This window comes from Galleria mellonella, unplaced genomic scaffold (genome assembly GCF_026898425.1).
Source record: "Galleria mellonella isolate WM207_F2 unplaced genomic scaffold, CSIRO_AGI_GalMel_v1 utg83, whole genome shotgun sequence".
Taxonomy (NCBI): Eukaryota; Metazoa; Arthropoda; class Insecta; order Lepidoptera; family Pyralidae; genus Galleria; species Galleria mellonella.
The window spans coordinates 5376665-5393889 of NW_026442162.1; the positions used below are offsets into that span (position 1 = coordinate 5376665).

The following is a 17225-nucleotide window of genomic DNA, read 5'->3' on the forward strand; positions in this document are numbered from 1 at the left end:
ACAATTCCATAGTTCTTTATCAAAAAACATTTTATTTAGGCTTTAAAATTGAGAAATAATAAGACTTTTTTATATTAAAAAATATGAACTTTCATTGGTAGTTTCACTTACTACTAATTTATTGTGAAGGATGCTGCTGTTTGGCGTCAATGAGAGAAGAATAAATAATTTTGTTTGATTGATATGTATATGTATGTGTGTGTGTGTGTGTATATGTATGTGTATATATGTATGTATGTATGTGTATGTGTGTATATATGTATATATGTATATAATTTTCATATATTTTTAATTTGCAAAAGATGCTTTTTAATTATACAGCACTATCATACCTACTTGTACAACAATTAGTCCACTACCTTAAGGTTGTCTTGAAAAGATTGCTCTCAGCAATAAGACCGCCTTACTGTACTTATACAATTGTATCGATGTGTTTATAAATTGTCTTGCTAATTTCATATATTATATAATGCAAATAAAGTATACTCATTCATTCATTCATGTTTTTCAGTTAACTGAACTACTACGGGCCCCTGATACACATGCTACCCCTAAGGGGTCCGTAAACCCCATTTTAAGAAACCCTGCTATACTTGATTTTAGATACGTAAATTGTTGCATAAAATTAGGACACTTGATGCAACACGACGAACTTATAAACATCATAGTAGCAGGTAAGGTAAAAAAAGAAGGGGAAAGAGGGAGACCAAAGTACAGTTATATCAGGCAGATTAAGGGAAAAATTGGTGTCGTGTCGTATCAAGAGGTGAAGGAGACTCGCTGAAAATCATACTGTTAAAGTTGAAGTCCCTTCTAATGGATGAAAATGGAATGGCATAAATTTATATGTTCGAAATTTAGCTCATTTTGCTATGATATTAAATTAAAATTTTAATTTTTCAGATAAGTAAGTTTCGTTTGGTGGGTGATAATGGACTGGTAGCCCCGCCTGCGCTAACAGTATACGCTAACGGGACACCAATGAGGAATGATAGGTGAGAATAAAAAGACAGGTTAGTTAGCCTATCGTGATGAATACACCTGGAATTCAGTACGATGGTTTCCAGGGGAGACCACGTAGAGGTCGACCTGACAGAGTGTATTGGCAATTTTTGACAAATTGGCAGATTGGATTATTAGTAATGGAGCTACTAATCCCCATTACTAATAATCCCTTCTCCCCCAAATAAGTCGGTTTAGGGAATGGTATCTCAGAATGTATCGCAGTATTACAGTCTAAAGTATTTTTACACTCTGGTAATGTTATGTGAACTTTTGTGCTAACTATACTAGGTACCCATGAAAATTTGATTAGACTCGTCCCCTGCCGGACATTGATTTTTTTATATGTGATTTTATACGGCCCGCGAACTGATATTTATTTATTCGGAACTACGGTTTGTTTATACAATACATGTAGATTTATTCATTCCAGTTTGACTTTATTATGTTTTACTATGTTGATCGATTCATGGTTGCGAAATAAATTACACAGTAGCCTGTTTCGTTGCTTTAGATTCTGAGATTGTGTAATCTTGGCTAATTTCTTCTATTTGTATTTTTTTAAATACAAATTCGAAATTTAAATTTATATGGAAAACAATATTTTCTATAAATATGACTTAACTAGATAGATCATCAGAACTACTTTTGATTATTTTTATATTTATATTTTTTTTTATACACAATTTACATTGTGTATAAAAATAAAATATGCTTGGGTATCTTTGTTTTACTTGTGTTTCTACCATGAAATAGCCAGATACTTATGCTTCCATTGCTGTTTCGGTTTAAAGAGCCACGAAGGGAGGAATCTTAGGGTGGGAAATTGTAGTGAAATTATAGAGAAATTTAAAGGCTTTGGAATGAGCTCCCTGCCGAGGTTTTCCCTAGAGACTACAATATGGGGTTCTTCAAAAAGGTTATATTAGTTTCTTCAGGGTCGGCAACGCGCACGTGACACATCTGGTGTTGCAAACAGGTCCATAATTTACAGTGACCGTTTATCATCAGACGGGCTATATGCTTGTTAGCCACCTTTGTGGTTTAAAAAAAATTAAAATAATAAATTTGTACATTAACGTGTTTAACATTATTTTCCAGGGGGTGGACTCTGCTTGGAGTTTGGTGTGAGTTCGGACCATGACACCTCCCTTTTACTTTAAATACACTTTTGGTTTTGAAATGACAATGGATGAGAATGATGTTGATTGACCGAGATTAAAAGTAGCCTATATCCTTTTCGTTCTCATATAGTACGTGTACATTAGATTTTATAGTGATTGACTAAGTCGCTAATACGCTAGAGGTATCAAACGAACAAACAAACCTTTTTTTACATTTATAATATTTGTAAAGAAGGTTACAACTTTTAATTAGGTGAGCCATCAGTTTGGTTGTTAATCAATGTCATCAATTTAAGTATTATAACAAAAACTAGGCCGTTCCGTTTATTTTAATTAACCGACTTTAACTTTGTCAGTTGTAAATCGATTTAGAAAATTCTTCTTTTACCTGAATGGATATACTTACAGATTGGTCCCATAGAAATTTTATCAAAATCAAGTAAGTATTTTTTTAAAAATAAAATATTTTTATAATATAATAATATAAAAAAAAAATATAAAAAAAATGTCACAATTAAAGTAGATTTTTTTAAACAATTTAATTACTTTTAATCATAGATAGATTTAAAAGTGGCGGCGGACGGAAGAAAGTTTTACAATCAAATGTTTTGTCAGTCAAGTCAATCAAGGTGTTAACGTCAATGTCAGTACTATGTTGTTACCTTGTCAAATCAAATGTCAATTTTAGGTATCTCAACGGTACTCGAAGTTGTGATATTCGGTGTTTGTGATATTTTTATTTATCTCCTGTAGGAGTTACAAACAGACTGAGCCTCTGGGCTTATGTTTATTTCTAGTATAATGAATATTAATTGTGTCAGTGCTCGTTTAAGCGTAAAATAGAGCATACCCATTGCGTTTAATATGTTGAACGTACACAAACTATGGATGTTTTCGGGTCTCTGTGTTATTGTAATTATAATTTTGTACTTTCAATCGGAAATAGCTCGTTTAGAGGACAATTACCGAAAGCTAGGTAAATATAGAGGAATAATATTCACTCACATTTACACCTTAGTAAACTTTTTATAAGTAAATTTTTCGTTCCACTTACAGAATACAGACTCGCTCAAACACACTCGGAGTCTCGTCAGTTTTTCCCGAAATCATTGGCAAAAGGTGACGATGATTTGGTGGTCATATACAATAGAGTACCGAAGACAGGCTCGACCAGTTTCGTCGGCATAGCTTATGACTTGTGCAAGAAAAATCATTTTAAAGTGCTGCACATCAATATCACTGCTAATATGCACGTGATGTCACTGAACAATCAGTATAAATTCGCGCAGAATGTGACGCGGTGGCAAGATGTGAAGCCAGCATTGTACCATGGTCACATGGCATTCCTTAATTTTGAAAGGTAAAAAATCAGAATTTTTTATTAAATTAACTGTCTGCACTTATATTTAATTTAATATAAGTATATTTATAATAGTTTACTTAAAATATTACATTAATTCCATTCTCTTATAAATTATGTTACATAAGATAATAGAAAATCAGTATAAAAATATAAAAGGTGTAATTCCATTCTCTTATAAATATGTTAATATCCTAAGAGAAACAGGTTTATAATTAAAATGCTAGATATTGTAGTTCTCTTTCACCACACTTTTATCAGTAGGAAAACATAAAGACTATGCCACACAGAATGTAAAACATAAAACAATAGGAAATCAGTTCCGTGGTTTTGATGTAACAGACACATATATATATATTATCACTGCTCTGCTCATATTGATTTTATGATGAAAAGTATACTAGTTTAGTAGTTTAGGAGTTTATTATGAAGAATAATTGTTTATAATTAGCCTTTTGTTTAGTAGTTTATGAGTTTAAATATGATAGCCCGATCCTCTTATTGTGGGTCAAAATTATTATAGCCATAAAATTTTTGTATTTTTTTCCATAACATAGTTTAAGTCATTACAGACAAAAAATTTTTTTTATATATTTTTTTTTATTAATATATTCAGCATGGACAGTTAACGTTAATATGATGATGAATAGAATTATTAATCTTTGATAGTTATTTATGGAAATATATATAATCATGTACAGCATTAATTTGAGATAAACAAATAAAAATTTATTATATGTTTAAGATATATAATAGTCTAATTTTAGTTGTCCTAAGTTTTAATTTAAAAAATCAACTTTTCAAGATAATACATTTTAATATTCTTTTCTAATGCCAAGCTAAATATTTGGCCATTAGAACACATTATTATTATTATATCATCCATTAACTGTCCACTGCTAAAAATAGGCCATAATTGAGAATCTTTGCCAGTAGTTGCCACATTTGGCAAGAAGATTGGCAACTGCAGTTTATTATATAGTTAAGCTTTGGTGATGTTTTAATAGGGATGCTACTGTCCCTTCCTTAGTCACCTCTTACTGGAAAGGGAGAAAGGGATTGTTAGTAATGGCCTCCACATGGTTCCCCCTGGAAACCATCATGGTTTCAACTACCATCACTATTCTAGTGGAATTCGTCAGGATGGCCTAACTGACCTGCTTTCATTCTCATCTGTCATCTTTCACTGGTGCCCTACCAGTATATACTGATAATGCAGGTGTGGTTATCATACCATTATCACCCATTAAAAAATAATAAAATAAACACCTACTGGAAAGAAAGGGGAATTAGAACATATAATAAATTTGTTAAGGCTATAATCAAAACAATTTAATATGTGTGCAAATGAAATACATGTTATCAGTACATTGCATAATACTAAAATTATAAAAAAGTATTATAATGAAGGATTAAAACTAACTTCTTTTTATGTAACTTGGAATTGTAAACAAGCCATTTGCATACCTGATGGAATGTTATAATCATGATGGAACACCATAATAAGCGATGAGATGGAACGCAATAATAAGCCTCCCTGGAGTTTTTTGCCAGTAGTTTCCACACTTGGTAGAACAAATTGGCAACAGCAATTAGGCCTTTGGTGATATTTTAAGAGGGACGCTGCTGCCCATACCTCGATCATAAGATCCATTAGTTGTCTCTAATAGCACCCACGGGAAAGGAAGGAGGGAGGAGGTGACTTCTCAGAGGGAGACCTTGTACAAAAGTCGATTGCTTGGACACCTTTGTCCCATTCGTATTTCCGTGAAGCAGTTGTGTTTGCACGGTTTGAAAATAGCGTGAATTTACAGGGTACAGAGGAATAAACATGAATGTGAGAGTATCATGGGCGAAACAGTATACTTTGTTATGAGTGGCACTGCTCATGTCTACACCATTTTTCATCAGGTGGGCCGTCAGCTTGTTTGCCATTCTGGGTTGTATAAAAAAATTACACGAAATATGAATGCGACAGAAGTATGAGTACCCATACAAATTTTACATTATAGTTACACTTTGGTACAATCCCCATCTGGTAAATGTAAATTATATTCATAAGCATTTACTACACAAGAATGAAAAGAAAAGAATTTGCATTATCTCGACAGTAATAAAAATGAGTAATTTAGTTCTACTTCTATGTTTTTTTTTTCTTTTTTTTTTTAATGGGTGATAATGGAATGGTAATCCCACCCGCGCTATCGGTATACACCGACGGGGCACCAGTGAAGGATGATAGGTGAGAATGAAGCAGGCCAGTTAGCCCATTGTGACGAATTCAACATGAATTGTTCACGATGGTTTCCAGGGGGAACCACGTGGAGGTCGATCTAACTGGGCATATTGCTAGCAATGAAGCTGTCAAACTCCATTGCTATCAATCCGTTTCCCCCCGCTCTCCTTCTATGTTAACAATCCTATTAATATAATATTACAAATACTAAAGTTTGTAACCATGAATGGATCGATGGATGTTTGTTACTCTTTTACGCATAAACTACTGAATAGATTTGAATGAAATTTGGTACGTGGATAGCTTATATTCTAACTTAGTACATAAGGATACTTTATGTACTAATTTGACGCGGGAAAAGCTATATACTAGTGATTTATATATAAGTTTTATTGTTTTGAGTACAAAATTTGTAACTGTGTTGTTTTTGTTTACATTTTCAGGTTAGGAACATCCTCTAAGCCAATATTTGTTAATTTAATCAGAAAACCACTGGACAGATTGGTCTCCTATTACTACTTTTTAAGAAATGGAGACAATTTTAGACCACATTTGGTGAGAAAAAAACATGGAGATAAGATGGTAAGTTTCTATAGAAACAGTATTAGTTTTTTTTTTTTTAATAGACGAAGATGTAATGATGCTCCTGCTTATGTCAACGGTATACAATGGGTAGGAGGTGGGGTGGAGATGGATTGTTAGTAATAATTTAGCAATATTTGCCAGGTCAACTTTTTGAGGGAAAGGGATTATTATAAAACTAATATATATATATATATATATATATCACGATAGGCTAACTGATCTACTTTTTCACCTATCATTTATTACTGGTGCCCCATCAGCGTATACCAATAAAATTACCTCCACGTGGTCCCCTTGGAAACCATCTGACATGATGCGCGTCACGATGAGCTAACTGACCTGCTTTCATACTCATCTATCATATAAACCATTCCATTATCATCCATTAAAAAACCCTTACTTTATTACTTACTGTAATTTTATTTGTTTGAAATGTGGCTGAAAATTATAAAATAAAAAAATATATATTGTTGTTTTTTCTTACTTATCTGTTTCAGATAAAATTATTTTAAGCTAAATGTTTAAATATAAAATTACAACAGTCATATTATTGTCATAGATTATATAGTATTACATATACTATATAATCTATGAATGATTATTTCATTTAATCGCCACATTTGATATTATTATTTTACCTTACAATCTAGCAACGCACAAAATACGCACTTTTATGTAAACACCTGTATATTTTGTGCTATGTATGTAAGAAATGCATCTAACAAATGTTTGATATTTGAAATTGAACCTCTGTCCCTATGTTATTATGTTGAATTTCCTTTAAGCAATAATTTTTCTGTGAACAAATGTTTTTATGAGCGTGTATTGTAAAAGAAACAGTTATGAATGGAGTAATTAATTTGAACAGTGCCTAGATATGAGCCACTTGTGCAAATTCGTCTTGTCTTAGTTTTTTTTTTTTAATAAATAACAATAGAATGATTACCCCGCTTGGTATCGGTATACACTGATGGAGCACCAGTGAGGATGAAAAGGCAAATTAACAAACTTGCCTTCAACGATAAATTAGTCACGATGGTTTCTGGGGATGGGTGACAATGGAATGGTAACCCCTCCTGCGCTAACGGGATAAACTGGCGGGGCACCAGTGAAGGGTGATAGATGAGAATGAAAACAGGCCAGTTAGCCTATCATGATGAATTCATCAGCAATTAACCATGATAGTTTCCAGGGGGAACCGTGAGGAGGTCGACCTGGTTGGGTATATTGCTAACAATGGGATTCTCGGTCTCCATTACGAACAATCCCTTTCCCCCCAATGGTTTCTGGGGAAACCGCGTGAAGGTTGATTAGTAATGATGATGTGTAATGGAATGATGATGCAATCTGGGGGGGAGGCTTATGTTCAGCAGTGGACAGTCAACGGCTGATATGATGATGAGTAAGACAAGGCGGGGGGAAGGGTTTGTTAGTAATGGGGTGGTTAGACCCCATTACTAACAATCCCTTTCCCCCCAGGAATTCCCGAAAGTTTACTGCTGTAATCTTTTGAAAGAAACAATAAAGAATAATCTATCTATCTTCCTTGCAGACATTCGATGAGTGTGTAGAGAGAAGCCAGCCAGACTGCGATCCCACGAATATGTGGTTGCAAGTACCATTTTTCTGTGGACATTCCGCACAGTGCTGGTATGTATCATGCTTGCTTATTCTCTATATATCTTCTATTAGTTCTCGACTAAAATACATGTAAGTGAATCCTGTTAGTACAACAGAGGTAAGAAAAAAAAATAGTTTATAATATGAAGAGAGAGAAAGAGAGAGAAAATATGCCAAAGTTCTCAGGTGGACTCATCTTTAAAGGGATTATCTTCCACTGCTCAACCTTACGTAAAAGTAATGTAGAATGCATCCTCTCTCGAGACAAGCATTTCCTCGTCATAGTATAACCTGGGGGGACCCTTCAAACTTAGCTGTGCAAAAGCCATTCAGAGAACCTTTTTTATAATGCGGTTCCGAGCCATTGACCAGTAAACTATTCTCTTTTCAAATGGCTGCATATGACTATATCGTCCAGATATCCTCGTTTCGGATTTTATATACAACTTAGAATGGCAAACAAGCTGACGGCCCACCTGATGGAAAGTGGTAACCATCGCCTATAGACATGAGTTAGTACCATGGAAATAACAGTAGTTTAAAATATATGGAGAGAGAGAGAAAATATGACAAAGTTCTCATGCGTTGCCATTTCTGAGGATTTCTTCGATGTTATTCCTCTGTAAACTGTAAATTGGAATGGCCTCTCTCAAAACAACCCTTCATAGTATAACCGAAACAGCTGTGCAAACACAACGTGCAAAAGGTTGAAACACGAATGGGACATAGGTATTCTCTTTTCAAATGGTTGCATTTGACTATATTGTCCGGATTTTTTTTTTATACATCAGGCAGTCTCCCTCTGGTGGTTTGGTCACATGTCGTGCTATAATAAAAAAAAAAGAGAACCACAAAGGAAAAATTATCTACAAGTTTATACAATTATCTATTGTTACAGGAAACCTGGAAGCCTCTGGGCACTAGAGCAAGCGAAACGAAATCTAGTCGACCATTACCTGCTGGTTGGTGTTACGGAGGAGATGCTGGATTTCATCACAGTACTGGAATCCACATTGCCACGCCTCTTCAAAGGAGCCACCGAGCACTACCTGAACAGCAACAAGTCCCATCTCAGGCAGACCAGCTCGAAGATAGAGCCGAGCCAAGCTACCATAGACAAAATACAAGAGTCTACAGTGTGGAAGATGGAAAATGAACTTTACGAGTTCGCATTAGAGCACTTTAAGTTTGTCAAAAAGAAATTGCTGTCGAGAGAGAATAACGGAGTTGCACAAACATATTTCTATGAAAAGATTCGGCCTAAATGAGACTGTGTTACCAGGTACTATGGTTTATTTTCTGTCGTTAAAATGTTGTTGGACGTGCTGTCGTAGCCTTTGTTGGACTTTTATACTCTAATCATTCCATTAGGAAGTTGTTTTATGTATGACTGATATGATAGGTATATAGATATGAGTATTTTATGGTTTTACGTTTAAAAACATAATAATACACCCATCATTTGGGAATTTAAAACATTACATTTAAAAATCTTACTAAACTTCTAACTAGTGTTGCCTAATAATTGTTTGGTATCAATTATTAATCAATAATTCGATTAGAACCATAGAAAATCTGACAATCGATAATTTAATATAATCGATTAATCGATACGAATAATATTGAATCTATCTATCTATCCTATTTAAGAGCTGCGCTCTTGTCGGTGGAGCTCTTGCCAGTCACTACGATTTTCAGCGAGTCTCTTCACCTCTTGATACGACACGACACCAACTACTTCCTTGATCTGCCTGATGTAACTATGTCTCAGTTTCCCTCTTCCCCTCTTTCCTTCTATCTTACCTTCTATTAAAATGTTAATAAATTCGTCATGTCGTATCAAGTGTCCCAACATTTTTCCCCTTCTGTCCTCAATAGTTCTAATAATTTGTCTTTTATCCTTAACCCTAAGCAGGACCTCCTCATTGCTAATTCGATCCCTCTAGCTAATTTTCTCCATCCTTCTCCAGCACCACATTTCAAAGGCTCTAAGTTTATCCATTTCCTTCTGAGTTAATGTCCACGTCAATACATGACAATGGTGATAATTAGTTTATTTTGGATGAACAATGTCGATTAATTGATAGTCGATTATTAGGCAACACTACCAATTGATAATCGATTATTAAACAACACTAACAAAACCAACTATTTCGACAGTGACTCGATTTATTTGATTTCGAATCTGTATCATGTCATCTGGGCGTTTCAAATTATAATCGATTGTAACTCGGTATCAATCTTTGTAATCGAGTTATCAGTTAAAATTTTCAATTCAATATTTATACTCGTAATACCGTTAAATACATATATACCGTTAAATATATATTGTATCATTTATTATTGCTATATTAGTAGATAATCTGTTTATATTTGCTTTAGTTTACACTAAAAATGGACTAAATAGATGTAGTTCCTGTTGGCACTAATAGTTTTAAATTCTAATTGTATTATCGTAATAATGATATTTCAGACAGCTCTGTAATGTTATTACTGGCTTTTAATTTATTTCGTATAGTAAAATATCATTTGAAACAATTGTAAATTGTAATTGTAAATTTACTATTTAACAATTTCTTAGCATGGTGTCATGGAAAAAAATTTATTTAAATAATTTGTGAATTATTACATTCAATCTATCATAGATGAGGACTGTTACGTATTTTCTTGAGTCCCCCACTTGAATTTCAATTTAATATTTAAAGACGAGTACTTAATGTGAATACTTTATTTTTCAAAGAATGACTCAACACAAAAGCAAAGCGTGAGACGATCGATATCATAAACAAATGTCAAAAATGACAATACAGAGATTGTTTACGAAACGCGTGAACGTTCGTAAACGATCCTTTCTAAACTAATTATAATTTACGACAAGGACACGTCCAGTATTTGTTTTTAGACAAGGTTTTTTTTTTATGTGGCAAAGAAACAAAGGTGGCAAAGAAACATAGACCGTCTGATGGTAAACAGTCTCTGTAGCCTAATATCAGGTTGACACGTGCGCGTTATGTCCCTGTAGGAATCCTAATATGCTTTTTTTGGAAATCCACATACCAGACTCGAAAAATCTCAAATACCTTCTCCTTTTTCCTTTTTGTAAAACTTTATGGCACTTGTATTTTTTAGAGTAATTTCACCCTACTAAATACGTTTCTGCTCAGTGCCATTATCTACATATTGCGTTTCTTGGGACATTTATAGCAAAAAATGTCCTCATCCATATTGCCCATATTAGTCGGATATCTATTTTTGAATATGTTAAAAGTCTTTTATCCGATATTGTTTTTTGGATAATAGATTTTTAATATATTCGTTATTGGACCAGTATATAGATATTGTAACTAAGATATATAGATATGGCTATATATTGGGTAATATATCCTTACTTTCTATTTAAGTTTTTGTAATATTTTTAATTTTTTTTTTTTTTATACAACTTAGAATGGCAAACAGGCTGACGGCCCACCTGATGTAAAAGGGGTAGCCGTCGCCTATAGACATGAGCAGTACCATGGACATAACAGAGTATACTGTTTCGCCCATGATACCCCCCATGCGTTGCCATTCCTGAGGACTCAGGTGTTATTCCTCTGTACTCTGTAAATTCATACCATATCCCACCCTTCAAACCGAAACACAGCCATGCAAACACAACTGCTTCACGGTTGAAACACGAATGGGACAGAGGTACCGCTTGGGTACCTCTGTCCCATTCCCATTCTGTCAAATCGACTTTTGTACAAAGTCTCCCTCTGGTAAACTTAGTTTTGATTTTTCCATTACACCATGCTATGTTGCAAGTACGAAAAATTATGTTTCAAGCTTTAATCCATTGTTAGAGAAATATTTAGAACTTAAGTGATATAGGATATCAGGTTATTATGGCTTTAAAATCATATGATATTATTCTATATTCTAGCGTTATGTTATTTTCTAATCACGTGACTATTAGAAATGATTGTAATAAGTCGAGTTATGGCTTAATTATATCTGTTAATTGAAGAATCTGTGACCTATAATACAATATTAAAAAAAAAAATCTTTATTACGAACTATAATATAATAGCATTAAAGTCTAATATTGGTTAGGTAAAATATTGAAGACTAGACTTCGAAAGGAAGCTAGATTATTGCATGAAAGCGTTATACAAAAATCGTCCTTAAACCTTATTCATAAAAGCTAAAACCTCGTATAAAACTATTTTAGCTATTGGAGTGTTTTGTTACTTTCTTTCAAATTAAGAATTTGTGCAAAAAAAAAAATAAAAACACTTCAATAACTAAAACAGGTTTATGAGAGATTTAACATTTTTATGTATTATATTTTAATGTAAGAATACACAGATTAACTTATGTGTATTTTAGACGAGAATGCTCGACTAGTTTTGAAACCACCCCGGACCCTTAATCGTAAGCAAAAGTAATGCGCACGGGAGCCTGACATAATTAAAACAAAGCCCGAAAGTAGTCGAGCATTTTTTACTAAAGAAAGAAAGAAAGAAAAAATACATATTACTATTTTAATTTAATATTGTTCATTACGTTGTACCGTCAATTATATTTCCTGTTATTCCTGTCTACAGTCGATTGGTAGATAACGCCATATGGTGTTTAAGTCCGCCATTTACACTATCTAGGTGTGTTAAAGTTTAATAAATAAATATATATTTTAATTCAAGTAAACTTAGATTTAAGAATTTTTATAATAGTAATTTATATTCATTACCGCCCATACGGGACGCAATTTCAGCCAAGAAGAACAGGCAGGAAACTCAGCTGTTGATTTAAAAAAAAAAACTATACTATAGTACTCGTAAATTGATCCGTGTGTTCTTATATTACAATAGAAATAGAAAAACATGTATTTGGTATTTCACATATGAATGCAAATTCAAATAAAAAAAAAAAAATAATTACTAACAAAATAAGATGTAAATTGGTTGTTATAGTTCTCAAGAATAGCAACGTATGAAGAAATGTCATGTGCTTTTCATGTACATTGTTTTATCTATAGGGAACGGATATAACTTTTCATCAGGTATTCGTTTTTTTTTTCTTTTTATTAGAAACTATTTGCTAATTTTTTTATTTATCAAATTTATTTTAAATATCTGTACATTTTGATTCATTAATAATTATTGAGCCATGTAAGGATGTTAATATGTTTTTTGACGCTTCAAAACGCAGTGAAATTTTAAATTTAGAACGCGTTTTTTTTTAAATAACCATTACTTTTTGTAACATAGATATATAGATACTCTTTGTTGTGCTTTCCGTTAAAATTATTTAAAGATAGTAAATTTATCATAAATACAAAAAATATCATACAATACTCCTTAGATGTAGATGGTTGGTAAAATCTCAGACGCCTTCAAGTTTTGTTGCTAACGGCATTTTGTGATATTTTCTGTCATTGGCTCTTAGACTAACTGGATCCCAATAAATATGATTTAGCCCTATACCGCTTTTCCCCGAAAGCGTATCAGCATAATCTTTTTTATTTATTTTTCTTTTATTTTAACACATTGTGATATTTTTAAATCCATCCTTCGCTTATTACAGCTTGGTTATATTTTTTATGCTTTTTTTTTTGCAATAATTATTTTTTTATAACTTTCGTATAATTCGTTGTATTAATAAGGTCGTTTTAAGCAGCTTTAGTAAATGTATCGCATTTATTAATCAATCTTAATGATTTTTTTTTATTGTTGTTTTTTTTTTTTTTTTTATTAATGTGTTTGTGATACTAATTGCGAGTGTGCTATAGACAATATGCCGACATTTTAAATTAATTCACAGTACATAAACGATTCACAGTACATGAACGAAAAATATTTAGGATTTTATGAAGAATTTATGAAACTATGACATGACGCTCATAAATTAAAGAATATCTGACGTCACGCATTATCATTTTTGTGACTTGTCACTTCAACAGAAAATAAATATGGCGCCCATAAATTGTAAAAAAAAAATGTGTAAAAATGTATTGTAATTTTTCTGTCTTATCACATCAATGTAGTATAACTATGGCGTTTGTAAACTAATGATAAAATACGCGAAAATGTATTGGGAGTATTGTGGCGTCTCATAATAGAAAATTAAAATGGAGCATATATGAGTAACTGCTAAATAAACGCGCGTAAATGTGTCGACATTCTTGTGGCTTGTTACGTTAGAAGAACATAAAAATGGAGAACAAAAACTGTTTAAAAAGTTTCGAAAATCTGTCGGGTTATAAGTATTTTGATACGACAATTTATTTTAATATTTATTATTTAAAGAATCAAAAGAACAAATCAACCTGTTGGTCAGGTTATGAAACATAAAAAAATACCGGTTTTTTTAATCAATAAGGACAAAATGGGATTCAACCCGGGAATGATTTAATTAAATGGTCTAAATAAAGAACCCCCAGCATTTTTATAAAATATAAACTTTATTTTTAATTGTATGTATGTAACTAATACAATAACATTTTTTTTTTTAATTATATAAGAATGATAAAGCAGACTATGCGTTCACAAAACATATCTTTTAGATGCATATTTGATTTAATGAATGGCTTTAAGAAAATATATAGTTTATGGTCGGTTATGCTTGCATTATCTATGAACTCTGTTAAGATTTCGTCCTAAATAAAGAAAAAAATATGCACCAATAAGTGTAGGTAGATAATATGTTAAATAAATAAATATATACATGTAATAAATACAAAAAAATGTTACAATATCAGACAATTAACTGTATTAGAAGAGCAAACGACAATCTATGACTCTAAACAGAGTAAACAGCAAGATTAAAGGGAAAGTGAGAAAAAAAAGAAGTTAAGATGTATATATTATATCATGTGTGGCCCTTTTGCATTCTCAAAATGTCTTAAAAACCCATTAAATAAAAGAACCATGTATTGGCATCAAAACAAGAAAAACTGATGAAACCCTGTATGCCAAACCGCCTGGCCGGCGTCGTAATATTCTAGAGCTTTATAGGAAGAGACATAAGCGGAATGTTATGATTATATTTACGTATTAAATTATTCAATTTACAACGTCTCATTTGAAGTCTCCACAGTAAACGGACAGCTTCAAAGTCTAAATTGATTTGCGTGTACGGCAGATACTTGCTTATTTAATCTATAAAATAAAACGTTCCCGTCACGCACTATAAACACATAAACACTTCAAATGATATAAAATGAAAATCATTTCGTAATTTGTCGGCATTCTGCTTATTATGATCCAAAATATTCATGTACTACGCCTAATTGTTTGATGACAACACTGCGGATAGTGTATTGGGTTAGAAAAGGACAGAAAATCTTTCCGTAACGACTATCGCGTGATAACCGACCAATCGGAAACATGTAAATTCAATAATGGATTTCAATTGGCTCATCGCTTATTACGTATTTCTATATTTACAAATATCTGTGTATTTGTAAATCAAGTTTTTATCTACTTAGTTTTTTTTTTTTATAATTTTTTTAAATTGGTAAGATCTGGTAATATGCATATTTAGATATCAATTTGGCCAATACTGGTATGGTTATAGTATAATATTTCTTCCATATAAAAGACAAATAGAGTAAATAAACAAAATAATTAAATATGTTCACGACTGTAATCCGTTATGGGGTAGCATCAAATGTTAGTTTAAATAATAAATTTATTGTATTTAAATGTAACGGACATATTTTTAGTATTGCTGATTTGTTTAATTGTCCCAAAAATTTATTTGTATACCGGTTCCGTTAAATACTAGTGGAAAGGTCCAAATTGTGTTTAATTGACATAAAGTATCCAATTTATTTCTATATATTTTTTTAATCTATGCTATCGTTTCTCAATCTTCAAGTGTTGCCACTAAAAACTCAAAGAGTTAAAAAAATTTATTACCCCCTGCAATATATAATATGTCTGTTATTACCGAAACATTGCTTATTTGTAATGATAAGCTATGAATTGAAAACAAAGATATAGAAAATTAAATGTCATTATATATTATTTATTTTGTAATTATTAATTTAAATGTGTAAAATTTACCAAATTTTCTGACACTTGTTTTTTTTTTCAATGAAAAACTTTTGTCGATATTTTCCATACAAATCTTTTTTACTGGATACGTTACCTCTTTTAATATTGAATTTGACGCCCTGACTCGTTTACAAATCGTGCCCACAGATTGAGAAACGATAGCTATGGGTAAGTTAAATATAGTAGAATTTAAACTATATCAATTATACAATAAAAATGTAGTGACATAAATATGTATATGTAGTGTTAAGAAACGTGACGTTCTTCCAATTTTTAGGTACTAATAAAATCTTTATATGTATATAAGCTTCAAGAAATTTGTATAAATGTATATATACGATAACAGGTTATGACCCAGTCATAGACAATGTTTTATTCAGTTATGGGCCAACTTTGTTATGTTACTTCCGTGTAACTTTAGTTGACTTGAAACTAAATAATGTAATAAACTAGTTGTAATAAAAAAGTATACTTAATTTTCTTTATGTTAAAGATTTTAGTCGTAGGTATTTTTTTTTTATAAAGTTAATAAATTTACTCGTTGAAATAGTAATAAAAAGATGCATTTGTAAATTAGTGAAAATGTTAACTTATAATAAGGTAATATAAAAGTAATATTATGTACTTACTTAATTTCAAGTGACATGTTCAAATGACCTCGAGCTTAGAATCTTTTATAAATTTATCGTCGATACTTAAATTATTGTTTTTTTTTTTATTATTTAAATTATATAGTACATAATGTCACTAGTTAAACGTACAATTTATGTACTTAAATACATTGCAATAAATTAACCCGAAAATTGTACATCATATATTAATATTATTTAGAATATCCGCTTATAGCCGATCAGTTAGTGAAATTTGTTTTTTTTTATATAAATAATAAAAATGAAGAAAAATATGTTTTTTCTTAGATGGTCCTTCGAACCGGATTTCATACAGTTCCTGATGATTTTGTCCGAATATTCCAGTTATGAATCATTGAACTATGTGTCAAGAATCAATTAAATGTTAAGTTTTAATGAGATAATGATATACCCATAACGCATAACTAGAATCGTGCTGGTCACCTAAATATGTATTCAATAATTGGTATGAACAAATAATTTGTGTGTCATTATATTTCTAAGAACCTTGTCTTGTAAGTTTTAAACGTATCAATTACAGTAAGTGTAACGCACATGAATAAAATATCCGACCTACAGCTGTCCAACTGAAAAATTGTCCTGACCCTAATGGTGGTGCCATAGAAAAGC

The 17225-nt window shown here is 31.7% G+C and overlaps 1 protein-coding gene across 1 annotated transcript; it reads left to right on the forward strand.

Annotated features, from left to right (window-relative positions):
* The first annotated feature begins 2826 nt into the window (after positions 1-2826).
* On the forward strand, positions 2827-16861 carry LOC113512694 (heparin sulfate O-sulfotransferase). The gene is made up of 5 exons (XM_026896613.3): positions 2827-3102; positions 3183-3486; positions 6166-6304; positions 7860-7957; positions 8826-16861. The coding sequence occupies exons 1-5, from the start codon at positions 2991-2993 to the stop codon at positions 9193-9195; spliced, it is 1023 nt and encodes a 340-aa protein (XP_026752414.1). The 5' UTR covers positions 2827-2990; the 3' UTR covers positions 9196-16861.
* Positions 16862-17225: the final 364 nt, after the last annotated feature.

Excerpts from the sequence above, each read along its gene's own strand:
- LOC113512694 (XM_026896613.3), top strand. The coding sequence starts at position 2,991 with ATGTTGAACGTACACAAACTATGGATGTTTTCGGGTCTCTGTGTTATT. Across the intron at positions 3,103-3,182 it reads GGACAATTACCGAAAGCTAG|AATACAGACTCGCTCAAACA; the intron begins GTAAATATAGAG and ends TTCCACTTACAG. Across the intron at positions 7,958-8,825 it reads GGACATTCCGCACAGTGCTG|GAAACCTGGAAGCCTCTGGG; the intron begins GTATGTATCATG and ends CTATTGTTACAG.